The following is a 26,559-nucleotide window of genomic DNA, read 5'->3' as shown; positions in this document are numbered from 1 at the left end:
AAAAAAAATACGGGGGGAACCTATAAATAGCACCAAAAAATAGAGCGTATGTTAAATATGATTCAGATGAACCGCTTCAGCATCAAGTTTCCCAATAATTCCTTCTAAAAACCCTAATTTAATTTCCGCATAAAAATGGAGCACGAAAAATCGTTCAAAGATATTGGAGTTTGTGATTTATTAGTTGAAGCTTGTGAGAATTTGGGATGGAAAACTCCTACCCAAATTCAAGCTCAAGCCATCCCTTCTGCTCTTGAAGGTTTTCCTCTTTTAATTTTACTTCTTTTTTTTTTTTTTTTATATAATTCATTGAAATTAAGGTCTTCGATAATGTTGTTGTTTAATTTTGGAGTGAATTTATTTAATAAATTGATGAATTTTGTAATACAAATTATCAGGAAAAGATATAATTGGGGTTGCACAAACTGGAACTGGCAAAACAGGTGCATTTGCATTGCCTATTATTCAAGCTTTACTCGATGCTGATCGCCCTCGTCCCTTCTTCGCTTGCGTCATTGCACCTACTCGGTAATTTTACTTTTTCATTCTATTGATCGATGATTATGTTCATTGTTTTTATGGATTTTTTGAATCTTTTTATTATTTTTGGTGTGAATTTAGGGAGCTTGCAATTCAAATCGGTGAACTATTCTCAGCCTTGGGAGCTGGTATTGGGTTGAAGACAGCAGTTGTGAGTTTGAATTTCTTTCATTTTATTTATGCATTTAACATCCTTGAATATAAATTACTATTGTGCCACGTCTCGAATTTCATATGTAAAGGCATTTACGACTTCTCTTGTACATACTGGAATATATATTACCATTGTGCCGCGTCTTGACTTCTTCATACGTATATTTGATCAAAGGTGTATCTTTTTTCAATTTTGGTTCTTACATTCTATCCTAATAATACAAGGTTGGAAAATTGTTTGCCCCAATTTATACAAGTCAGATTAATTGAATTGTGTTTGAAAGCAAGATCCATCATTTATGGTCACCTGAATGTTGACTAACTTGTATCTTCTGTAGCTTGTAGGTGGAGTGGACATGAATCAACAACAGTTCGCCCTCGCAAGACGGCCTCACATCATAGTATGCTGTCACTCACATTTGCTTATTTGTCTCTACTGCATATTTTATGCTCTTCTTGTCCTGTTTCATCATTATTTGAATAGATAGATTGTATGTTGATAGTTATCTCAAATGCTATACTAATGTTATGGGTGATAGATCAATATATTAGCTTTTGATCTAGACAAACAGGACTGTAAACCTCAATTTGAACAACAATGTTCAGTAACTTCAACAGTTTTGGGCCTATGGCTGTGTCTTTTAATAAGAGGCTTGTTAATTGAGTTCCTACATAGTTAATGGGCCAATTTATATTTAGGTTGATATGAGCAGTAACTAAGGGCTTCCCTTTCGGAGCTGGAAGACACAACTTCTAGTCTTCTAGATTTGCATAACAAAGAGACTTCCACTTTATTGGTCAAGAATGACTAATGCTGTAGATTAACACTGTAATTGTTGTAGGGTTCTTGTTTTTTCTTCTACTTTAAATGGACTGTGTAGATAAATAAGTCTCATAATCTCGAGTCACATTCTTTTTTAGGATGGATTTTGCCCATCTTGGAGCTATGTTGTATCATCTCATGGCTGAGAAAGCTTAGTTGGTTTTGATTTCAGATATGTTATTTGCCATCTGATCTTTTCTCTTCTAGGTTGGTACTCCTGGACGTCTTCTGGATCATTTGACTAATACCAAGGGGTTCTCATTTTGTTCTTTGAAGCATCTGGTATGCTGCCGTGTTCATACTTTTGGTTTAATTTCGTGGCTACTCTTTTGTCTTTTGCATGTGTAGAATATTGCTCTATTTTCGCGTTTGTTAGTATTACATCTTGTAACTAAGTAACTTCCCAAAGAGGGTATTGATGTATTGGTTTGGTGTATAAGTTGCAAGATATTCTCCTGTTGTAAACAGGTGCCTTGGACAAAATAAAGTTCTCTATTCGATAGTTTGTTCTCTTAGCTTAATATTTAAGGTCTACAACTCTACATTGATTAGAAGAATGACCATCTCTTGATTTATGCAGCCGACTCTATTCTTCTGGGAATAGGGCTTTGGCTTTTTTGTTGTATTGCATAAAAGGATGTACTATATGGGGCAACTACTATAAAATATAGCTGCTTTTCTTTTGGCTTCATTTTCTTTATTCATTTAGAATTTATGGTTGAATTGTTGTGTTATTTCTATTATATACAGGTATTAGATGAGGCAGATAGATTATTGGATATGGACTTTGAGAAACCCATTGATGATATATTGAAAGTGATCCCTCATGAGCGGAGGACTTACCTATTTTCTGCCACGATGACAAAAAAGGTAACTATGACATATTTTTGGATGAAATTGTGTTTCAAATTTTTTTTTCTCCTTTTAGTTGTTTCCGTCGTCTGTTGGTAGGAAGTAAGTTTTTCTCTTTTTACTCTCTTGAGTTCAATGCTTTGCATGCAAATGCTTTGCCTCGTTGGGTTGGCGACTTGGCGGTCTAAAATCATGGGAATGGTAATTGAATTTGCGTAAGGTTAGTTGTTAATGATAGTCTCATGTTCGCTACCATGGTAATGGAACTACATCCCATACATGTGATTTTCTTTATAAATTTCCATTACCACTCAAAATCACCTTGCAAATGGTAAGAAACATTTATGAAGAAAATGAGGGTATAGAGGTGACTTCACATTACCATTGGTAATGACATACAATTTTCTCCACAAATTTTACACACAAATTCATTACCATTCCCACAACCTATAACTTTCTACCAAATGTTCACGTGTCGTAAGTTCCTTTTTATGACCATTGCATCCCTTTAAATAAAGAAAATGTTTTCTCCTAGCGCACTTCATGTTTCTCTCTCCCTTGTCACCTACCAGACAATGTAACACCAGTGATAAGTGATCAATACCATTGTAGATTTGGAATTTTTACACTTCTTTAATTTACCTTTTAAATCCTACGTGCTCCTTTTCTCTTTTTTATTTAATTGGTCAACCTTAAATTTCTAAATTTATAACACTAGGTAGAAAAGCTGAGTAGTGTTGATTAGCTAGTGTTGCTAATGGATGTCTGGAAGGTGGCTAGAGATTGTTAAGAGGCTTAGAGGAAGGAAAATCCTTATGTTCTTTTTCCTCCTTGCTTTATTTGGGGAAGGCAAAGGCGTTTTAGGTTTTGGAGCTGTTCATATGTGTGTCTCATTGTTATACCTGTACTTGTTTTTGCTTACCTATTCTGAGTTGTAACTCTTGGAAGTAACCCATGTTTATTTTTGTTTAATAGTTATAAATTTGTTACTTTGGGAGCTTTTTTTTTTTTTTGGGAATATAAAATGTACTATCTTGAGGTATTGTTTTTGTTTAGAGAATCACGACTTGTATTATACTACCTCCGTTTCTGGTTTATCACACTTTATGTTTTAGTCTGTTTTTGTAGAAGTTCTTACCACTTTCACTTTATTCCATTTTTGCTAGCCCCTTTACTACTCTGTCCTAACCCTCTTACACCACTAAATTTATCAACTTTTCACTCACTTTCTTAACACTTTCACTTTATTCCATTTTTTCAAATCCTTATTACTACTTTACCCTCTTTCCCCACAATCATTACTCCTTTTTCCTCTCATACCTTGTCCAATTTTTTCTTATACCCACAATCCTTATTTCATATTCTTTTTATTTTATTTTATTTATTTATTTATTTTTTTTATTTTTTTTTATCACTACTTGTATTTATTACATTTAACTTAACCATTTACCTTATTTCTTAATATTTGTGCAAATAGTAAATGTTATGATCAATTAGAAACTACCCCTTTTTCCTCTCACACCTTGCCCAAATTTTTTCTTATACCCACAATCCTTATTACACATTCTCTCTTTTATTTTAATCACTACTTGTATTTACTACATTTAACTTAACCACTTACCTTATTTCTTAATATTTGTGCAAATAGTAAATGTTAAGATCAATTAGAAATTGAGTTATTAACATAGTACTCCTATAATTCATGGTCAACAATACATTGAGGTACTGGGAATCTATATTGTGTGTATACACAGAATATCTCATGCAAAGTCCATGGTTATGGATTTGCATCAAAAAATTTGTTCTCTATTATTTTTGACTACTAATTGTTATCGTCAAAAGTATTGCGGATGAGTGAAGGGAGTTGGTGGAAAAATTGGATGCATTTATATAGATATTAATACTGGACATCCAATCTAAAGTTACACATATTCATTACTACTTTCTTAGTCTATTACCCTGTTTGGACTTCGGAGTACCAAGTGAGTTGTTCCTTTACGTTTAATAAAATTTATTATATTCTGGTTACATGAGTGGCGTTTTTGAAAGAGATTGATATATCCAATAAGCTTAATGTCTGAAATAAGAGTTTTTCCACCTTTTTAATTGCAGGTGAAGAAGCTCCAAAGGGCTTGTATAAGGAATCATGTAAAGGTTAGATTTATATTTATAATGACAATAAATATCTTTGTGAACATTAATACATTTTTTTTTTCTGTTCGGGTGTTATAATTAAACGAACAATAAATATTTTCCTGGTTTACAGGGTAAGAAAATTTAGGTTTCTTTAAAAAGCAGTTTTCTTTTTAGTTATATCTTGACCAAATGTCATGATCTTCTTTTTCTCTTTTTTCCCCTTTCAGATTGAGATATCTTCTGTATATTCTACGGTTGACTCATTAATGCAGCAATATCTTTTGATTCCTGCTAAGCAAAAGGTTTGTCTCCTTTAATGAACTATCTTATTTTGGTTTTGTAATGAAAGGTGAGCAAAAGGTTTCCAATGCGCTGACTGCTGTTTTTAATGCTGATTTACCTTACAGTAGTTGTTACTTTTATAATTATTGATCGGATAAATCATGCTTAAAACATGGCAATGACTAATGTACGTGAGGCCTACAAAAAATTGAAGAAGCCATGAGATATGTTTATGAACTTCACATTACATTTTTTTATTATTTTTTTTTGTTATTTTTATCTTTTCAGGCTTGTGCTCTTGTATATCTTTTAATGAAGATGCCCGAATACACATCAATGGTTTTTACTCGAACCTGTGCTGAAACTGAAATTTTAGCATTAATGCTCCGTTTTCTTGGTTTCAGAGCAATGCACTTTAATGGCAATATGACTCAGGTTTTCTTATCTTTGTTTTGTTTTGTTTAATTCATTTTTTTTTTAAAATAAATAAATAAATAAATATTGTCTCTTGGGAAAATCTCTAATATTTGTGTAGTACTGGCGCCCTACTACAATATAGCTAGATTTATAGAAATATATTGCCAGTTTACAAGTGTTTGACTTCCTGATTCTGAAATAAAACTTTCCTTGTTTTTTGCATGTTTGTTGTAGGTCAAAAGACTGGGAGCCTTGAACAAGTTTAAAGCTGGAGATTGCAATATCCTTGTTTGTACCAATGCAGCTGGTAGAGGTCTTGATATTTCCTCTGTGGATTTGGTCATAGTTTATGATGTCCCCGCAGAACAAGAGGTGATTTTTTCACTTTTGGCAAATTTATCAAGAAAATTAAGAACATTGTTCTTTCCCGTCCTATTAATTACCCCTCTGTCTTTCCCAATAGGATTTAGAAATTCATGCACTAGGAGAATAGGAGATTTAAATGGGTATTGTGCAAAACATAGACTGCTTACTAGTATTGGTTAGAGGTTTGTGTACAGCAGTCACTGGCAACTTTTATTTGCTAAAGGTTTGCAATTTTTTGTTCCAAATTGAAGTGATTTTTGTGTTATACGAAGTATAATAATGAATTTTAAACATGGTTACTTTGTGTTACACTGATATTATCCCCTCTTTGATATCATTAGGTCATAATTATGTGATAGGCATTCTTACAATTGGCCTTTGGAAATGAGCATTTGTTTGTTATTTACCATGAGAATGTGGATGCTATTTCACTGTATCTGGTCAATGGTGTCATTGTGGATTTCCGGTTTCAGGATTATATACATTGGGTTGGGCGAACTGCACGTGCTGGGAAATCAGGACTTGCTATCGCACTTGTAACTGAATACAGCATCGGAAATTATTATAGAATAGAACAAGAAATAGGTAAGTTGTTGTTTTCCAGGTCTGTGGCATGTTTTATTTTATCATGGACTTTGGATCTGTGGTTGAACCTCTCATCTATATTCTGAGCTATAGGAAAACAGTTGCCAACGTATCCTGTAGAAAAGGAAGAATTGTTGCTTCTGTATGAACGTGTGTCTGTGGCGAGAAGGATTGCAGATAAAGTAAGTTTCTTCTACTTGCATGATTCACAAATCCACGTCCATCTTCGAGTGAGAGTTTAGGCGTTCTCCTTAAATCTTTTTAATCTCAATGGATTGTTGATAGATGGGACCTTAACTTTCATTTCGAATAAGTGGTAAAAATTGTGTGCAATTAGAGAAGGTAGAAATTTACAAAATAAATAAAAATAGGAAAAATTGTTTGACAATATCTTTCATAGTTTAATATTCTAATGTCGTAACTTTGGCACATGGATTCTCTTCTCTAGTTTGCTATTGGTGATTTATTTTATCTTAATGACGCTTTAATTAATATGAAGGTATATTTACTTCTACAGAAATACAAGGAATCTGGCGGGAAGAAGAGAAAAGAGTATGATGATCGGGAGGAGACTAAGTACTTGCCCAAGAAAAGTTGCAAAAAGTTGAAAAAAATCAAAAGGCCGTGCCCCTATTGATCTATTAGATCATCAACAAGTTTCGTTTATCTAGTGGCTGAATGGTGGATTTAAAAAACAATATTTTGTTTCTTTTATTTTGTATAGTACATTTTAAGCTGTCAAACGTGTTAATTTTCACGTTGTTTTAACCTCCTTTTTCACAAAACTCCTCCTTCAATCCCTCACTAACACCACCATTTCCTCCATTAGTTCCGCCAACACCGACATCTTCATTTTCTTCGTCTTCACTGTCATGCTGCCATTTTTGGTGACCCAAGCTGTTGAATTAAACTAAAACCCTAAGAAAAAGGGAGAAATAAAGGGCATGGTTTATCCCAAAGAATGAGGGTGTTGTCCTCTTTCACTGAGTTGCCCTAGCTTGAGCTTTAATTTCTCCGTTGAAGTTTCTAAACTCTTCTTTAAAGCTCTTCAAATTGTATATCCTCCATTAATGTTGTTCTTCATAAAATTAACATTGTTAATTTCTCTTGTTGTTAAATTACAAAATTACCAATTATTGAATGATGGATATCTACGCTTCTACTATACTTGTAAATAGGGGGCCATCAATCCATCATATTTTAATTTGAGAAAATACAAGTTTATCTTTTAATTTTGATACCACTAAATTACAAAAATACCAATTCTACACTTTTGCCCTTTCTCTTTTACTTGCTATTGACCTCTTCTAAGAGTTTGTTTGGAGGAATGTGCAATTATTGTTAATGCTTCGTTCCCATAGTTTTAGGGGTTGCTCTTACTTCACTAACCGATTGCAATTGTTGTCATTATCTTAAAAAGTTGCGAACGATTGTTGGCATCACCATTGCCTTCTAATGCTCCACAAGATACATTTTGATATACATATATATTTATTTACTAAGAGGTTGTGGGATTAAACTTCATTAGAGACACTTCGGGTGATAATTCTTAACTTTTTTCCCGTTAACTTGTGAGAATTATTTTTTTTGGTTACTTATAACGGCTATTTCACCAAATGCCACAGAGTAATTTAAAAATTCACCAAATGCCATCGGACTTTTCAGAATTCACCAAATGCCACCTAGTTTTCTAAAAATCCACCGAGTGCCATTAATGACTAACGATATTTAACTCCGTTAGTCATTAGGGTTAATCATGACACATGTCATGATATGATTGGACCATTTATCTTAATTCATAAAAATTAAAAAAATAACAAAAAAATTAAAAAAAAAACCCCAAAATTTTCCCAGCCACCTACCTAACCACCGCAAACCCTAGCCCCTCCCCTTTTCTCGCCGGAAAAAGGCCGGCCACCACCTTAACCACCAAAAAACGGCCGGCCGGCCCTTAAGCGCCCCACCTGACCCATCGCAGACCCCTAAAACCTCCCACACAAACTGCCCCAACCCCATAAACCACCAACACGAGCATCCCCCACCCCAAAAACCACCCACACAGCCTGCCCGACCCCAAAAACCTCCATCAAATACGCCCCTCCTCCCTTCTCCCACCGTCGAAACGACCGATTTCGAGGGTGGGGAAAAGGAGGAGGGGTGATTTTGGCAGCGGAGGAAAGGAGAGGTGCTTGATTAAAGCTCGTGTTGGTGGTGTTTGGGGTCGGGGCAGGCAACGTGGGAGGCTTTGGGGGTCGGTGATGGGTCAGGTGGGGCGCTAAAAGGCCGACCGGCCGATTGTTGGTGGTTAAGGTTGTGGTCGGCCGTTTTCCGGCGAGATAGGGAAGGGGCTAGGGTTAGAAGGTGGTTGGGAAAATTTTGGGTTTTTTTTTTTTTTTTTTTTTTTTTTTTTTTTTTTTTTAATTTTATGTTTTTTTTAAATTTTTTTTGAATTAAGATAATTGTTCCAATCATATCATGACATGTGTATGATTAACCCTAATGACTAACGGAGTTAACGACCGTTAGTCATTAATGGCACTCGGTGAATTTTTAAAAAACTGGGTGGCATTTGGTAAATTCTGAAAAGTCCGATGGCATTTGGTGTATTTTTAAATTACTCAGTGGCATTTGATGAAATAGCCGTACTTATAAAGGGGCTAATTTACCAGATTGGTAAATAAAAAAGACCCATAGCAACAATTTGGTAAATATTACTCTGGAGACAATTTCATTAAAAAAAAAAACTACCCTAAAGGACAATTTAGTAAAAAAGAAAAATTTCAGGCTACAATTAGCTTAGAAAATACAAATATTCTGACACAATTCTCGTGAATGGTTAATTTAGGTCTTTTTTTATTTGTTTTGTTTTGTTTTTTGTTTTTAAATTTTTATTCCCATCTAATTTTCTAACCTTTTTTTTTTTAAAGTAACAATTTGAAGAAAAAAAAAACATGTTTAAACATCAACTTTCACTAAAGTTTCATACCTCTTAGGCCTTATTAATGAATTTTAATAAAAAACGGATTGGAAATAAATTTGGTAAACGGAGTAAATTTGAAATACAAAGTAAAATTAAAGAGACGAGAGTAGGCCATCTATTATTATCACGGTTAAAATTGTTTCAATTACCTAGGATAAGATGATAAGTTGCATTCGTATTAGAGAAGTTTGAAATATAATTTATAAAATAAGATTAAATAGGATAGCTTCAAAAAGGAGAAAAAAAAATTACGAGTACGAGTATTATTTTAGTGTTATTTACAGGATAGATTGTCACTATTTTTGTTTTTAATTTCAATCTGGTCAATTGGCCCATACAAGGAGACGGATTAAAAATAATAAGGCTTGGCAGCTTTACAAAACCCTAAACCTGAGTTGTACTTGTAGTAGTAGTAGTGTTCTCGACTTCAATTGGGTTATTCTTGCGTTTGCTTCCCTAATTATTTGCTGTTGCGAATTCTCCACTGTTTGCAGTTTGCCATTAACAAAAATGGAGGAAGATAACCGAGAAGAAGTGAAATCATTCAAAGACCTAAATATTTGCGATCTTTTGGTTGATGCTTGTCACAAATTAGGATGGACCGCTCCTACTAAAATTCAAGCTATATAGAGAACATAATGATCGCAATTTCTAAATCGATCTGATTATGTTTAATAATTTCATTTTTTACCTATAAATGGCTATATGATGCTCTTAAAGTAAGCTTGCCCCAAGCCGGCCAAACAGTTGCTTTGAATCAGATTATAGGTAGATTTTTTATATAAATAGGTTTCAGTTGTATGTAAATAGTGTATATAACGATGACATTTTTCAATCAATAACTAAAGTCCATTTTATTAAATTGGAAGTGGAGCCAAACTGCCAAAGCTTAATTTAGTGTAGCAAGCCGAAACTAATTACCAATAATGAGCCAAATCCCAAAGTTCCCTGATACTATTAAACAACATAGACCCATAACCATTAGAGTACTTAATGCACGCCCAGTGACACAAATTATATATAAATAAACTTAACTAAATAACATTAGCCTAAAGAAACTTTGATCTTGCTCATATAAAAAGCTCAAGGCAGAACAAAAGCCAAAAAGCACAACTAACGCCCTTTCACAGTCCAGCAGCATTAACACTATGTGCACAAAATGCAGGTGACAGGAGCTACTGATCATCAAGAACTACCCTGTAACATGTTAAAAATCATCTAGTTAGCTTCAACTACCATCAAATGTCTCAACCTTGTTGCACCACAACGCCGAGGAAACATAACAATGACAATCAACAAGAAACCCGAATGTTTGAACAACTAAATATAAACTAATGAAAAGTTGAAAACATAACAGAATGAGCTACAAGATTACAAAAACAGAAAGAAGGCAGCAAATTATTGTGGCCTCAAACTAATAAACGCACACCACCTACAGCTTTATTCCACTTTTATAATACAATGTCTCCACACTACCCATTGATCACTAACTAGATCTTAAGACATTCTTTATTCCTCTCCAAAATTTTCCAAATTATAAAGTTTTTATATTAACAGTAAATTCCAACAAGTTTACTTCCCCAACATCTCACAAATTCCAAACTTTTCTACGGAGTGTAAGCACATCAAAACAATTCATCACCCTTCATCATGCCATACCAATTGTGTATTGCCTATATCCTCTAGTCCTCTAATATGAAACTCAGTTTTAACTGACATCACCATATATCGGTAAATTCTGCATAATGTCCACCAAATCTAAGCAACTTGCAGTTACTAGGACCTAGTATTTACTGCAATTATTGATCCAATTTTGTTCTCTCCGAACTCCAAAAGACAAGAATTACAAGATACTGACCATCGTCACAAATCTTACCCTCGCATTAATGTATTTATGCCTTACCAATCTGACTATATCATGCTAATAACTAAGATTTAATAACAATTCTGCACCCAGGGTAAAAACTCACACACACCTACTACTTGGAGGAAGTACTAATGTATATATGTTTGACTTCAACTTGCCAAAAAGGCCCACAAAAGTCCTTACAGATAACTCTCCTGAAATTCACAGAAAAAAGAAATACTGAAATATTCACTAGAATGGAAATAAAGGTTAGCAGAGATAATTCAGGAACTTGAAACTCAAAATTAGATGTTATGAAAAGAACAGTCCAAGCAGCTCCAGACATAGCAAAGTTCCTTATGTCAAACAGATCATAACTAGCACTTAATAACGTGTACAGTGGACATGAACAAGGACATATATGCAGCAACCTTAAAGCATAGGCACAAGTATTGGTATAAAATATACTTCGTATAAGAATAAAGGAGAAAAAAGAAATTGAAGATTAATGGAGGTATAATCCATGGATAGGTATAAAGATGGAAGTTTTTTGAATTTCTATGAAAATTAAAGGCGATGCATAAAAATCAAACAAATCTTCAAATTAAATTATAGAGCATGTACAATCACGTTTTAGCAACAATGAACATGAATTTGCAACAGCACAAGGTCAAGAAGCCAAAGAGAATATGAAAAGAAACAATCAATTTATGCATATAAGAGAGAGTTGAGAAGAGGGATGAGGGTACTCACTAAAGCGGGAGGAAGTCAAGCACTTGGTAAGTGGATAAAATTTCATATGAGCGGGTATAAAGGGGAGTGAGGGTTATGGTGGAACCACAACGCTCCGCTTTAAACTTGAAGAAGAGAAGAGTGGTGTTGGTAGGTAAGCTACGATCACATCGATCACCACCTGGAACAATCGGCACTACAGGCGAGTAAACGGCTAAGCACAAGATTTTGCTGGTGTCGTCTAGACAAAACAGCGAATCAAACCTGAAGGAGGTACAATCATCTACAGAGAAATCTTTTTCAATAACCCGAGTGGACCACTGCACGTCAAACCACTTTGCGGTGGCAACCTCATATGCATGAACAAGATTGCGAAGTTTATGGGCATGAAGATAGAGGACACCATCAAGAAGTGCAGCATCCTGTACTCTGTCCCAATCAGAGACATTGGAGTCTAGACATTTCCATGTACCAGCACAAGTACCATGAGTGGGAGGATAAAAGGCATAGAGGGAAGACGAGGAAAGCTGACCGTCATTCAAGTGAATTAGAATGCGATTGTTGGTAGGGTCCGGAATCACTGGCATAGATGGACTACAATCCACCAGTTTGGAAGGCAAAGGGCCAAGCGACTTCCAGGAGCCATGGGGCACACCATTGGTGGTATCGACATGAAGAACCTTTGGAGCAAGGACATTTCCAATACAGTAGACATCCCCATTAAGGTAGGTGTAGTTGTATTCATTAGGATCATTGATCGGAGCTGGGCCCCACGTCCCACCAACACCAACACCAACACCAAAATGTAAGTGAGACACGCCCACGTAATAATTCAATTGAGAATCGGGTAGGGGTGATGATATTTCATTCTCACCACCAAAGATGAAGATGGACTGACCCAAAGCAACCATTTCACCAACCTCCGCAGCCCTTCGCAGTGATGGTAAACAATTATGATATATTTTGTCCAGCTTCAGATCCACTATGTGGAATTCTTCTCGTCTAAAGATTTCTTCAACCATATTACCATCTTCGTTTTGGTATTGTACCTTATCTTTAATATTGTTCAATGACCGCACCAGAATCTTTCTTTCCATTCCTTGTTCGATACTCTGCATTTTTTCCCCTAATCATAACACAAACACAACTAGCTTATTACATCACATAAAATCAAACAACCGAAGAATTAATTAATTTTATAATCCATAATTTCACATCAAAACAATCATCGAATACAGAAATTCACCAAACATATGCTACAATCGACCTGATAAATTATTTCAGAGAGAATTAGGAATCATACCTGAGAAAGAGAGATAGAGAAACAGAGACAGAGAAGGAAATTGGGGACTTTTGATTAAACGGTGAGATGAATATGGGGATTGCTAAACGCAACCTAGATTTACTTTACACAACCCTTTTTTTTCCTTATTTTTGCAATTCTAAAAGAACTCTAAAGTTTAACTTCCCTCCTATTTCACCTCAATATAAAATCTTAATAAAACTATTCATTATTGTCATAACATACATTAACTAAAATCAATTTAAAATACTTATTGTGATTGCAATAAACGATTATACATTGCAATCCTGAATCACACACAATTTGTCAGTAAATGTCACAATACAAGAAGATTCAAGTATTAATTTTCCCACAGAAATAAGGTTGCATTTGATATTTGGAACATATAAGACATTATTGAGCACTAATCCAGTACTCAAACGAACACTCCCTTGCTTTATTGCACTAGTCTGCATGCCATTTGGTAAGCTAACAGGTTGATGATCAGGTAGCTCAATACAATCAAATAAAAAATCCAATGTCCCTGTCATGTGGTGGGATGCCCCACTGTCTAGTAACCAAATGCCATCATCAAAAACTTTCTTACCATTCATAGTTGTTGCAGAGGGTGAATCAATCAAATGGAGTAGACGTTGTACTTGGTCTGGAGTGAAACTTGAACCTAGAGATGAAGAGAGGGGTGCCACATTGGAAGATGATGCTGCATTGGCTGTTGGCATGGTGTTACCATTGTTGTTTCTTGGCTGCCCTCGACCTCCCCCTCTGCCACGGCCACCCCTCCCCCTCTGCCACTGCCACGGCCACGGCCACGACCACTTGTTGGGTAACCAAGACGCTCATAGCAATGGTCGTAATCATGACCGATTTTATCACAATAGGTACAAGTAAGAGGAGCAATAGGTGGTTGTGACAGAGGTGCAAATCTTGGTGGAGTAGTAGCCACAATAGGTGTTGTAGATTGCACAGCAAAGCTCAGAATATCATTCTTATCATCCCGTCCTCGGATAATATTCTTATGTCTCTCCTCTTGTGTAACCAAGGAAAAAGCACGATTGAGCACCGGAAAAGGATCCATCCCCAAAATCTGAGTACGAATGCTACGAAATTCATCATCATCTAAACCCATAAGAAAATCATGAGTTTTATCTCGCTCGGCCCGAAGTCGAATCTTAGCAGCAGCAGCACAATTGCACCCACATGTTATATCTTCAACACCATATAAAGCATCCCAAAGAGACTTAAATTTATTGTAGTAATTAACAACAGTCATGCCTTTTTGACGAAGAGTATGATACTCAATTTTCAATTGATGAATACGAGGGCCATTCATGATAGCATAACGTTCCTTGATATCATTCCACATATCAATTGCAATTTTATGACCAACTACACTAGGTTGGATAGAGATATCAATTGAATTAAATAGCCAGCCACATATAGTTGAGTTATTTGATCGCCAAGCCATAAATTCAGGGGATTGTTCATCGGTTGGTTTAGCAATTTCACCATTAATAAAACCTTGTTTATTCTTACCCTCTAAACCATTCATGACAGCCAAAGCCCACACATCATAATTATCTCCATTTAAAACATACTTGGTAATTGACATACCTGTACCTTCAGAAGGATGGAGATAGAAAATTGATGATGGGTCATGAATGAGCATTGGAGTCTTCAAATTTGTCTCGCCTCCGACCATGATGATGCACCACTTGGTTGAAGCCAAGAAAAGAAAATAAACAAATTGGATAGGTCAATTGAGAAAATAAAAATATTGAGGGAAAAAAAATTGGATCTCAAACCCTAGAGCTGTGATACCATGATAAAATTGGGAATGAATTGTAAAATTCCTCTAACCTTTGATATTTCAGATAGAAGTATTTATACAGCCTATTAAGTGGAGAGCCAACTAAGCACATTAATTACATAAATAAACTAGCTGTACACAATTAGTAAGATACTAGTCTCTTGAACTTCCTATAGAAAGACATTGAAATTGATGTAACTTTTCGTTTATAGTCTATCTCATATAATACGTATGAAACAAACTAGTCTATTTCAACTACAATGAACAAAATTTATGTATTTATTTCATGCATATTGAACAAAGTAGTATACTCTATTTCTCACAAATTGAACAAAATCATATTGAACAAAGGAGTACTTTATTTAGCAAAAATTGAACAAAATCTTATATTGTATTCCGCACAACTTGAACAAAATAATATACTGGATTCCTCACAAATTTAACAAAATAATCTTTTTTTTTTCATCCCTACTTTGGAATTTTATTAAAAAAAAAAATTGAAATTATTTATTGTAAAATTCAATTGTTGCTTGTTGATTTTGAGTTTGAGTCTGATCATCCCAACTCAGTTGTATCAATTTAACGCAAATTTAATCCCAAAAAAGATCGAAAATTCTGGAAAAAGGAACGAAAATACACAAATCGAAAATTTACCGTGCATTACATAATTGCACATCTTCAACAATCAGAATTTGGAGGAACTAACCTTTGTTGTTTGAGTGGAGATCCAAAATGAAATAGGGAATGAAATGATATAAAATAGATGCAAATTGAATAGGGATATTGAATGATTTTTAATTGTGACGGTGACGATTTATGAATTTTGGGATGTAGGGTGAAAGAGAAATCAACAACAAAGAACACGGGAGGGAGGAAGAGAGGGAGGGTGAGGGTATTTTTGGTATTTTAGGAGGGTGTGTTAAGTAGGTCAAGGTTGTATTTAGCAACTGTGAAAAAAAAATTAAATAACCCCTAAATAAATAATCATACAAGTAACTCTTGAAAAAAAAAAAAAAAAAAAAAAAAAACAAGTAACACTTGAAAAATACCAGTAACCCTGACAATACCAGTAACTCCCACTTGACACCAAAAAAGGCACTGAAATAATAAGGCTTGGCAGCTTTACAAAACCCTAAACCTGAGTTGTACTTGTAGTAGTAGTAGTGTTCTCGACTTCAATTGGGTTATTCTTGCGTTTGCTTCCCTAATTATTTGCTGTTGCGAATTCTCCACTGTTTGCAGTTTGCCATTAACAAAAATGGAGGAAGATAACCGAGAAGAAGTGAAATCATTCAAAGACCTAAATATTTGCGATCTTTTGGTTGATGCTTGTCACAAATTAGGATGGACTGCTCCTACTAAAATTCAAGCTGATTCCATTCCTCATGCTCTTGCAGGTTTTTCTTTTTTTAATTGTTTCGTTAATTTATCAAAATTATATGATTAATTGTTTTGAATTCTGTTAATTTATCATAATTATTCTATTAATTGTTTGTGTTCCTGTTAATTGATTAATTGTTTGAGTTTCTGTTAATTCATTTAATTAAAGTGTTTGATTTACTGTTACTCGCATAATTTTTGTTGATTTACAATTGTTGATTTTGGAATAGGCAAGGATATAATTGGACTTGCTCAAACTGGGTCTGGTAAAACTGGGGCGTTTGCATTGCCAATTATTCAGGCTTTACTGGAAGCCAAATCACCTCAGCCATTCTTCGGTTGCGTGCTTTTGCCCACTCGGTGAGCTTTTGGTTATTGGAGTTGTCAATTTTTGGTTTAATGCTTGAGTGTTTAATTATTGTTGTGTTCCCTTTAGTTTGTCTTATTACCGGCTGTTTCGTTATGTCGTTTCTGCAAATTGATAGTATATGTCGTTATTGTCAATGATTTTATTTGAATAACTTACAGCTTCTATCATAAGACTACGTAAACTTGATCAGTGTATACTCTACCATCTAAGGAAGCCTTGAGGAGTCATTGCAGTAGTTATTGTTACTATATGTTTCATTTTTACCAGTATTTGTTTATGATAAAGGCTATGTTTGTTTTCTGTTTGATATATCTAACACTGGGAATTTTGGCCCTAGTTTGTTCTCGCTCAGTAATGCATTTCCATTGGATGAGCTTATGATGCCTCTAGAATTATCCTTTTGCTTATTTTTGGCTGTTTTGTTACACTAGGGAGCTTGCAATCCAAATTGCCGAACAATTTGAAGCGTTAGGAGCTAGCATTGGATTAAGAACAGCAGTGGTAAGCTTTTTAATGAGCTGATTCCTTTCATGCCTTTGTGTGCAATACTGCTCTACTTCTCGGAGCTTTATTTCTTTTTTACATTTTGATATCAGATGAATGACTGAAAGTAGTTGCCTTTTTCATAGTGAGTTATATGATATTTTTCATTTTTAAATTTTTATAAGGCAAGTACCATGATTGCTGACTGCGTTATATCTTTTATAGCTTGTTGGGGGAGTGGATATGAACCAGCAACAGATTGCTCTTGCAAGACGGCCTCACATTGTAGTACGTGATCATTCACTTTTGTTTATTTATTTGTTTATTGCAATACATGATTTGAGTTGTTCTAAGGATTTTGAATAAATTATTGTATAAATGTTGAAATTTTCCTTTCTTATGAACCTAATGTTATAGGTGCTACATTACCAGTACTAGTGGAGTATACCTGTGCATATTGCATGTAGAACTAATTTGGAAGTTATACAAGTCTACAAGTGTGTGTGTGTGTGCGTGTGTGTGTGTGTGCATTTAAAAATTATGTAGAGGTGTTTAGAAGCATCTTTAAATTTGATACTGTCCTGGGTTAGTTTTTCTTGTTGTTATGTCTTCTTTATCATTTATTATTTCTTTTCTATAGGTAGGAACACCTGGACGCCTTATGGATCATTTGACAAATACCAAGGGGTTTTCACTTCGTCCCTTGAAATATCTGGTATTTTTCACTGCTAATATTTCCTGTGTTTCTTTCTTTGAAATGCTGTATTCATTGTTTTCTTTAATTTTTTTTGTTTGTGTAATTCCTACTTAGCTGAATGACTTTGGTTTTATCAGGTATCGTACTTAATCACTTGTAACATATACAACAATGAATCAGTATAAGTTTGTTTTAATAGTAAACAGAATTTAGTGCCTTAAATATAAGGTGAAGAAATGGGCTTCACTTCAGTAAATGTAATCCTAGTTTATCTTTATTGGCCTTTAAGACATCTCTAAATATCTTTACAAGATGGTTGCAGAATACCACACCAAGCTGGGCCGCTTGATTTATTAAACTGTCCGTACAAATTTTGTCTTTCCATCTTTATGTCTTGATATCTATCTAATATTCTAATCAAACATTTAGGAGTTTCCTTTTTTTTTTTTGGGAGGTCTAAATGAGCTTCAAGGATGGGGGGCATGTAATCACTAGACCAAGACCTCATTGATGTTTATGATTTTTTCTTATTGATTGCTAGGGCTATGGTACAGAATGTTGGGTTTCTATGAAGGAGCACATTAAACTAAGGGAAAATCGTATGCATCGGTTTGGCCATGTAAGACGGAGACCCGAGGGTGCACGAGTACGAATAGTGGAAGAGTGGGACCATGAAGGGGTTAAACGAGGGGGAGGGAGACCGAAAATGACTTAATTGGAAGGAGTTAAGAAGGATACAAAGTATATGGACTTGTATGAGGATGAGGTTTTGGATCGTAAAGGTTGGAGTAGGAAGATTTTTGTAGATGACCACACGAAATAATCAAATTCGGTTCATGTAGCCAACCCCACATATAGGATTAAGGTTTTGATTGATTGATTTGAGATAGAGGATGTGCAAAATACTTCTAAACAATCTGTCTTGTGGATAGTTTACCGGGGGATGTTGCAGCTTAGTGTTGCTTAAAGGCTTAAGTTTAATTGGTGCTCTAGACTTGTAGAGTATACTTAAAATTTCCTTATTTGATTCAGGTTTTGCTTAATGTAACGGGTTTTAATGTGCAGTTCCAAGGCGCTTAAGTGGTACTTTAGACCCATGTTGTAACTTTTAAAAATGTTAGACACTTTGTTCCCCCCCTCCCTCCCCCCCACACCCCACAAGGTAAGGGGGGATAAGAAGTTGCATGGGTAAGTCAGCAAGGGCCGAGGGCATCATCCTAAATTAGCGTGGAGATAGCGGGGCATACAATTATGATGTTCTCATTCTTCTCAAGCTATAAGATCACTTAAGATAATTTCAACTTTAATACTCCCTCCGTTCCCTTTTGTTCTTTACGTTTCCATTATAGGTGTTCCTTTTTTTCTTTACGTTTAGTATCTTTCCTTTTTTAGTCATAAATTTTAGACAAAATTACCCTTGCTTTACAATTTAAATACTAAAACATCCTTACTTTTCCATGTGCATTTATACTTGTAGTACTGTACTAATGGTTTTTTAATACTCATTACTACGTTCTCTCTCCTCTCTCTTCTTTTTCCTTTTTACTTTCTTCACCCCACATGTACAATAATTTTTTTTAAAAGTAAAAATGTGCTTTCAATCATTGAATTATTCCAATATGGCTCTACTTTACACAATTTCTTAATAACCGCGCATAATTCCAAACATCAAAAACAAAAGGGAACGGAGGGCGTAAGGATTAATTAATGGCGATTCAAACCTGGCGCTTGTCATATTAAAAAGCATCAATAAAAATAATACAAAAGCTTGACAAGAACGAGTCAAGCGTTCATAAAATTTTGTTGGTTCATCATATTTGTGCTCTCAAAGAAAAGGGAAAGGAAACAAGAAAGGGATGGAACTATGGAAGAAGAAAGGAAGAACTATGTGTCTAAGTGTTTTTCATGAATAAGTTCAATAATGAAGGGTTGATGTGTCCTAGCCTTGTTTGAGTGTCGAGTAGCTAACATGGGTATAATATGAAGAGTCTAAGTGAGGATGTTTCCCTTTCTCATTTTTGAAACCCCAAAAACAATCGCCCCCTAGTCTCCCTTAAACGAAGCTCGACAAGGCAACTTGGTTTGGCTGGATCTTTTATTGTTTTGTTTCCACCTTTGCCCTTATTCTAAAATATTAATTTGATATTCTATTGATTTGTAGCTGAAAATATATTCAAATACCAAGACAATAGAAATCATGCTTCACATATTCTACTAAGAAGAAATGCCTAACTGGTTGGGGTGTAGACCAAAAAGGTTGTTAAGGATACTCTATGGATTGATGCAAAAAGGAAGTTAGGTATTTGTGAAGAAACAAAGAGTTTTCCCTTGGATTTAAGTATTGAGTCTTCAACATGTTCCATGGGATATACCACAGTGTTTGGATCGAAAGCAACCTTTTCTGGTAAATCCTTTTTTTTTTCCACTGCCAAGTTTTATGTTAAGTAAAGTTGATAAAAAAGCCATGTCGATCTTGAGCTAGCTTAACTTGACTAGACTTGGAATCTTGGAGACAAATTCAAGCTCATTTCTATTAATTACTCACCTTGAGCTTGAGCTTGAGCTAAAGATCTACTGGAGCTCTTGTCAGAGTATTTTTAAAGGCAGGATTGGTGATGACATGGTGTTGCCCATCTATTAGTTTCTGAATGTAAAGTTGTAAACGTTAGAAAAAAAAGTTAATTGTTCAGAACTTTGAATTCTTGACATTTGAAATTATGTTTGATTTTAAATTCGCTGGAATGTTTGATTGTGGACATAGCTAGTCTATCGTAACAAGAAAAAAAGTTCATGTCTGAATATACTAAATGATCAATACGAGAAGATGAAAATAGTTTGTAGTCATTTTGTATGGAATTTGGTGCTGTGGTAAAATGCTTTTTTGTTTTTTTAATTTTATATTTATATTTATTATTATAATTATTTTTCTTCCCTATTGGTTGGAGATGAATGATTCTTTGCATTGATTCTGAGACATATAAAATGGGAACCAAGAGTTGTTGAATTTGTTGGCGGATATAATATGTAAATTGCAATTAACACTTTACGCCATATAATATGTGGCAAAGGATAATTGTTTCTTGTATAATGTTTGTAGCTCATAAGTATGTACTTATTTTCTAGGTGCTAGTTCCATTTGTGTACATGTCTTTTTATGCTTGTAGGTATCTGTGCCCTTTGATTTTTCTACTAATACAAAAACAAATCCTTAGTCCCAAAATGATTTGGGCTCTGCTAACATGAATCTTCATAAGAAATCATACGAAATAAAGAAAGGGACATAACAAGAATTGATAAGATTACCGGGGGTTTGAAGAATAAAATTCAAGAAAGTTTATAAAGGAGTGGTTAAAACTTTGGAGTAAAAAACGAAAAGGTTTGACAGAACTTTTGAAAAGGAAAACAATAAAGTTCATAAAGCATTAGTGGGATAAAATAATAAAATCAAATACGAAAATAAATTTAGAAAGAATATATATAGAAGCACGACACGTCGTTGACATGAATTTTCTCCTTCCAACACCGCCCTGTGCCCTATCTAACACTATAATTTCCTCAGTCCCCAAAGCCTCATGACACTCTCATTCACCCTTTTCTAAGTTTTCTTAGGTCTTCACCTACCTCTCGCTCTCCTAACACTTTGCTAATTTTCATGCCTACTTGCCATGTGCCACTTGGTTTCCTTCTTACATGGCCAAACCATCTTAAGTGATTCTCCCTCATCTTGAACTCAATCGATGTAACCCTTACTTTCTTCCTAATTATCTCATTTCTCAACAAATCCTTTCTTATATGGCCACACATTCATCTTATGCACGTGGCAATGCTTTACGACCCAAAGCTGTTTGCCGTTCGGTAGAATTTTCCCTTTAATCTATGGGGTACGCCAGTATCACATAAAAAACCCGTCGCACTCTTACATTTCAACCAACTCGCTTTGATCTTATGAGCTACTAATGATTACTTTATACAATGTGCAGGTATTGGATGAGGCTGATAGATTGTTGAATCAGGACTTTGAAAAAGCTCTTGATGACATTTTAAAAGTTATTCCTGTTGAGAGAAGGACTTACTTGTTTTCTGCCACTATGACCAAAAAGGTTAGCATGTAATGTGATTGTTTCTGATCTTTTCCCATTCTTTGTGAAGCTTTGATTGATGACATTAAAATTGCTTTTGTTCATCACGGGTTTTTCCAGGCAGTTGACATGGCTTTGACCTGTTTTGTTTTTTCCTTCTCTTATTTGTAGCTAGTATTTTTTTTTTTAAAAAAATGCATCAGCTATTGAAGCTGATATTTTCCGATAAGAAGAGGGGTATATTTAGGTGTCGTTTGGTTGTTGTGGGAATTTATTTCCCATAGGAATTTGTATTTCATGGGAATTAAATCCCTACATCAAATTCATGGGAATTGCTTAATATTGTTTGGTTGACATGAAGGAAGTTGCAAATCATGGGAATTTTGACTTACCTAGGGGGGGTTGGGTAATCAACTTCCCATGTTTTGTGGGAAGTCACAATTCCCATGAATTTGCAATTCCCTCAATTCCACTTTTTATTGTCAACCAAACAACTCACTCATTTTCAAATTCCCATGATTTTTCACTTCCCCCATTTTCTTTGTGTAACCAAACAACCCCTTAATTAGAAAGCCCTTTTTTCTTTGCAGGTCAAGAAACTCCAAAGGGCTTGTTTAAGGAACCCAGTGAAGGTAAGGTTTCGATGTGCTGTGTCAGATTTCCTCTCTTTTAACTTATATGTGAAGGTAAGGTTTCTATTTTCCTTATTGATATATTTATCTCTTCCAGATCGAGTCAGACTCAAAATATTCTACAGTTGACACTTTGAAGCAGCTACATCTTTTTATTGCTGCTAAATACAAGGTTTGTTCCTCTACATGGTTCCTCCTCTTATTGCTGTGTTCGGACTCTGTGTTATGAATGTAGCTTCTGACACTGATATTAGTGATATGCCTTGTTGGCTTGTTGCTGTGACTTTTACCATCTATGTTTGGAAAGTTTGATTCTCACGGTGTCTTTGTGTGATATGTTGATCTATTATTAGGTGAAAGAATAAAATTGAGGAAAAATTGCCTAAAAAAAAAAATGAAAGACTTGAATTAGTTTTATAGCCAGTGTGAAAAAAATGTGGATATATGTAATCATGATTTTTGCTTCATCTATAAATTGTATGTCCTCTATGATTCTTTCACTTTTCCTTATAATTATGTTTTACTCATTTATTGGAGAGTGCTAAGCCGCAGAGCACTATTAAGATTTCAGTGTGTATACTGATGTGAAACTTGATGCTCCATTGATAATTTTCAGGATAATAATATTGGAACCCCTCTGAATCTCTTGGGAGACAACATTTAACTCTGAATTTACTTCTGAGTTCAATTTTTTAATATTATAGCAAAAAGCTATGCACCCAAACTCAATTCTTATTGCTCATCTTCTAATTAGTGTTGTTCTCTTTACTAATAAGTTATAACCGAATAATATATCCTCCTTACCCAACTAGGAATAGGAAACAACGAAGTTTTGGAGCCTAACTAAACTTAGAGCCCAAGCTAAGCTGCCTATTTAGCTTAGTTAATGAACCCAATCAGCCCAAATAACTAGCTAACACAAACCAGAACCATTAGGCCAAGCAAAGTATTAAAGTATACACACAAGTAACAAGTCTATTCCATTCCCTCCTACAAGGCACTTTGAAAGTGTTGAAACAAGATAAGACTTCCCGTTATGATCCAAACCAAAACCCATAGTATCTATCACGTTGAACACATACTTGTAGGATAATGCAACATCAACCACCATACTGTGTCATATATGCTCCCAGACTTTCTACTTTTTAGTCTTTTTTAGTGATGTATCATATTATTTGAGATTTCTATGAAGTTTTATTCTTTGCTGTACTTACACTTTTCTCAGGATTACTATTTTGTATATATATTGACGGATACACCTGGAAGCACTATGGTTTTCACTCGTACATGTGATGCAACTAATCTGCTAGCACTCATGCTTCGTAACCTTGGTTTTAGGGCTGTTCCCATCAATGGGCACATGTCTCAGGTTTGCTTCTTGCCTTTGCTTTTACTTTAAAGTATATCACCATACATTTTTTCTTACATTTTTTTGTACATATTTTATATATGAAACCTAATATGTAGATTTGTTGACCTTCTAGTTGAATGTTATTGTGTATGTGCTTGATTCTGAAATAACCTTGCCTTGTTTGGTAGGCAAAACGACTCGGGGCGCTGAACAAGTTCAAATCTGGCGATTGCAATATCCTCATTTGCACTGATGTAGCTAGTAGAGGGCTCGATATTCCTTCGGTGGATATGGTGATAAATTATGAAATTCCCAGTAACTCTAAGGTCAGTTTTTGCTGCTCCTGCAGATTAGCTAGTCATCTGAGAACTCGGTTTGCTTATTGCTGCCAATATAAATTGGATGAAAACATTTCAATATTTAATTTGTTCCATAAATGAAACTGTGAAAGTGCTTACTGACAATGAGCTAAGTTCAATTTGAAGTAATACAGAGAGGACAAGTTGTTCTTGTGCTTAAGGCATGTGTTGTGAGTATTGCCTCATAAAAATAAAAATACAAAAATGTGTTGCGAGTCTTGTGACCGTGATTAAGTTGGTATGCTTCCATTGTAATTCATTTGACAATGTCATTATGGTTTCAGGATTACATACATCGGGTAGGGAGAACAGCTCGTGCTGGAAGGTCAGGGGTAGCCATCTCATTAGTAAATCAGTATGAGGTTGAGTATTATATCCAGATAGAGAAGTTGATAGGTGAGCAGCATTTTGTGTTCATGATATCATTAATTTGTTTTCTTTGAGCCCTTCATTTATTATCTGAGATACAGGCAAAAAGTTACCAAAGCATCCAGCTGAGGAAGCGGAAGCACTGCTCCTGTCTGAACGTGTTAATGAGGCAAAAAGGATATCATATATGGTATATTAGCTTAAAATCTATTGTATTCTTATGAGTTAGGTTTACAGTTTCCTTTGTGGTTTAGATTATTCTCTATTTGCCTTCTTGTTTGTGTCAAGCTAGAAAAAATCTAACATAATACGTTTTTGATCTTCTGATTACAATGAACTTTAATGAGTTTGTGACTAGGTTGAATTTACATTCATGGTCCCTGTACATTGCCTGCTGCCCTGTATACTCGTTGAGATCATAAATAAGTGGAATGCTAAATTCAAGACCCATTTTGACATTGTCACGTGTGGTGTTTGACCTTCTGTGAACCTTGCTATTGGCATAAGCAAAAGATCCTTCTGTATGCTCCATCTTGATGTTTAAATTGGTTTTTTGCTCTGAATGGATCTTTAATATGTAGTACATATCTTGTGGCTTTGTGTTTAGTGTGGTCTCTACTCTCTAGTCTACATTAAATTCAGATTTTTTAAAATTACTTTTAACAAGTCTACATTAAGTTCAGGTTGGTGTTTTTAATAATGTGTTTTTGCATCCACAGAAAATTAAGGAATCTGGCGGGAAGAATAAAAGAAAAAGCAGGGGAGATGATGATGGAGAGGAAATTGAAAAATACACTAGCAAAGGCAACAAAGGCGGTGGTAAAACATTCAAGAAGTCGAGGAGATGATGCTTTTTACTTGCATAGAAATACATGAAGTAGGGTTTACAACGATTTTGTTAGATACTCTTCCAGGATAATATTTATTTAGGTTAATTTGTTTTTTTTTTCTCTGCCTATTTATTGACAGTGCTGAGATATACGACTAATACAAGCATGCTTATCGTACATCTATAAGAAAAGTCTATCTGCATCTTGTTGTCCATGGAGTTGCGTTCTCTTGTTTTTATTTGTCTAACTCTTAAAAATTTCTCAGTTATTGGAGGCTAGTGAGCTCTAGTTCAAGCTTATCAGTCTGATCAGTTTCTTATTAAGTCGTCTCAAAGGACAAGTTTAGTTCAACTCATTTGACTTTTTTTTTTGTAGATAAAGTGAACTTTAGGTGAAACCCGAAAAATAATTCCAAAAAGAATAATGGTCTACTTTTTGAACTCAAACTCGACCTTTTGAGTGTTAAAAAAGAAATATACATTGAATTTTGATAAGTAGGTGAAGTCCATTAGAAACACATTACACGCATAATGTGTTTGCATTTTTTTAATTACAATATACCAGGTATGCAATTAAGTATCTAATAATGAATAATTCTAAAAATTAGAAGAGGGAAGGAGAGGGAAATCACAGAATAATACTTAATCTAATTCTAGCTTCAAATGGGGGAAAGTATGAAGAGACACTATGGACAATTATGGTGCAAGAGAAAGCCTACCAACTTTTATTAAATTGGTTTAAATGTGCTTAACTACGATAAATTCATAAAATTATGACTTTCTTGTACACTAATCCTTAAGAAAAATTTATCAAAAGACATGTTAAAGTAACTTTTTTTTTTACAGAACACGTTAAAGTATATTATCAATAAGTAAATGCGAATAAGAATGCAGGAGTAAAATTTAATATTATTTCTTCAAAAAAAAAAATTAATTTTGAAATAAGCAAATATTAATTGGTTGCTAAAACATACAATGTGCTTTATTAGTATTACGAACTAAGATGTAAAGATTATTCAAAAAAAAAAAAAAAAAGAACTAAGATGTAAAGACATCGAAAATTAATGCTCACATCAAGTTTGAAGCACTAGAATATAAAGTATGTCAAATATGTAAATTAGTTATGATTTTGATCGTAAAAGTTGTGGTTTTTTTTTTTCAAAATCTGTGATTTATAAATCTTTATTA

The 26,559-nt window shown here is 34.5% G+C and overlaps 3 protein-coding genes across 11 annotated transcripts; 2 read left to right on the top strand and 1 right to left on the bottom strand.

Moving 5' to 3' along the window:
- The first annotated feature begins 135 nt into the window (after nucleotides 1-135).
- On the top strand, nucleotides 136-6,791 carry LOC145609489 (DEAD-box ATP-dependent RNA helicase 10-like). Its single transcript, XM_081664962.1, has 13 exons — nucleotides 136-259; nucleotides 399-528; nucleotides 622-691; nucleotides 1,032-1,094; nucleotides 1,724-1,798; nucleotides 2,267-2,386; nucleotides 4,481-4,522; nucleotides 4,732-4,806; nucleotides 5,075-5,221; nucleotides 5,438-5,575; nucleotides 6,043-6,154; nucleotides 6,248-6,336; nucleotides 6,672-6,791. The coding sequence occupies exons 1-13, from the start codon at nucleotides 136-138 to the stop codon at nucleotides 6,789-6,791; spliced, it is 1,305 nt and encodes a 434-aa protein (XP_081521088.1).
- Nucleotides 6,792-9,961: 3,170 nt separating this feature from the next.
- Nucleotides 9,962-15,679, bottom strand: LOC145608139 (uncharacterized). 9 transcript variants are annotated; one of them, XM_081663747.1, is made up of 5 exons: nucleotides 15,529-15,678; nucleotides 14,633-14,726; nucleotides 13,602-14,131; nucleotides 11,734-12,838; nucleotides 9,962-10,331 (listed from the first exon to the last, which is right to left on the bottom strand). In XM_081663747.1, coding segments are annotated over exons 3-5 (1,239 nt in total). In that variant the 5' UTR covers nucleotides 13,735-14,131; nucleotides 14,633-14,726; nucleotides 15,529-15,678; the 3' UTR covers nucleotides 9,962-10,330. The 9 variants fall into 9 exon arrangements, with proteins under 9 accessions (XP_081519873.1, XP_081519874.1, XP_081519875.1 ...); XM_081663748.1 differs by lacking the exon at nucleotides 13,602-14,131 and having other exon boundaries at nucleotides 14,627-14,726; nucleotides 15,529-15,679; XM_081663749.1 differs by lacking the exon at nucleotides 13,602-14,131 and having other exon boundaries at nucleotides 15,529-15,679.
- Nucleotides 15,680-15,976: 297 nt separating this feature from the next.
- LOC145609725 (DEAD-box ATP-dependent RNA helicase 10-like) lies at nucleotides 15,977-25,586 on the top strand. The gene is made up of 13 exons (XM_081665190.1): nucleotides 15,977-16,219; nucleotides 16,433-16,562; nucleotides 17,004-17,073; nucleotides 17,281-17,343; nucleotides 17,696-17,770; nucleotides 21,733-21,852; nucleotides 22,422-22,463; nucleotides 22,561-22,635; nucleotides 23,689-23,832; nucleotides 24,003-24,140; nucleotides 24,458-24,569; nucleotides 24,644-24,732; nucleotides 25,262-25,586. Exons 1-13 carry the CDS (start codon nucleotides 16,081-16,083, stop codon nucleotides 25,388-25,390), a joined length of 1,326 nt encoding a protein of 441 aa, XP_081521316.1. The 5' UTR covers nucleotides 15,977-16,080; the 3' UTR covers nucleotides 25,391-25,586.
- The last annotated feature ends 973 nt before the right edge of the window (nucleotides 25,587-26,559 follow it).

Source organism: Chenopodium album, chromosome 23 (assembly GCF_948465745.1).
Source record: "Chenopodium album chromosome 23, dcCheAlbu1.1, whole genome shotgun sequence".
Lineage (NCBI taxonomy): Eukaryota > Viridiplantae > Streptophyta > Magnoliopsida > Caryophyllales > Amaranthaceae > Chenopodium > Chenopodium album.
Note: the sequence above shows the minus strand (reverse complement) of the source record. Positions and strands in the feature narration are given on the sequence as shown.

Excerpts from the sequence above, each read along its gene's own strand:
- LOC145609489 (XM_081664962.1), top strand. The coding sequence starts at position 136 with ATGGAGCACGAAAAATCGTTCAAAGATATTGGAGTTTGTGATTTATTA. Across the intron at positions 4,523-4,731 it reads GTATAAGGAATCATGTAAAG|ATTGAGATATCTTCTGTATA; the intron begins GTTAGATTTATA and ends TTCCCCTTTCAG. Across the intron at positions 5,576-6,042 it reads ATGTCCCCGCAGAACAAGAG|GATTATATACATTGGGTTGG; the intron begins GTGATTTTTTCA and ends TTCCGGTTTCAG.
- LOC145609725 (XM_081665190.1), top strand. The coding sequence starts at position 16,081 with ATGGAGGAAGATAACCGAGAAGAAGTGAAATCATTCAAAGACCTAAAT. Across the intron at positions 17,344-17,695 it reads CAAGACGGCCTCACATTGTA|GTAGGAACACCTGGACGCCT; the intron begins GTACGTGATCAT and ends TCTTTTCTATAG. Across the intron at positions 23,833-24,002 it reads TCAATGGGCACATGTCTCAG|GCAAAACGACTCGGGGCGCT; the intron begins GTTTGCTTCTTG and ends CTTGTTTGGTAG.
- LOC145608139 (XM_081663745.1), bottom strand. The coding sequence starts at position 13,734 with ATGCCAACAGCCAATGCAGCATCATCTTCCAATGTGGCACCCCTCTCT. Across the intron at positions 12,839-13,601 it reads CTCTGCAACAACTATGAATG|GGGAAAAAATGCAGAGTATC; the intron begins GTAAGAAAGTTT and ends TGTTATGATTAG.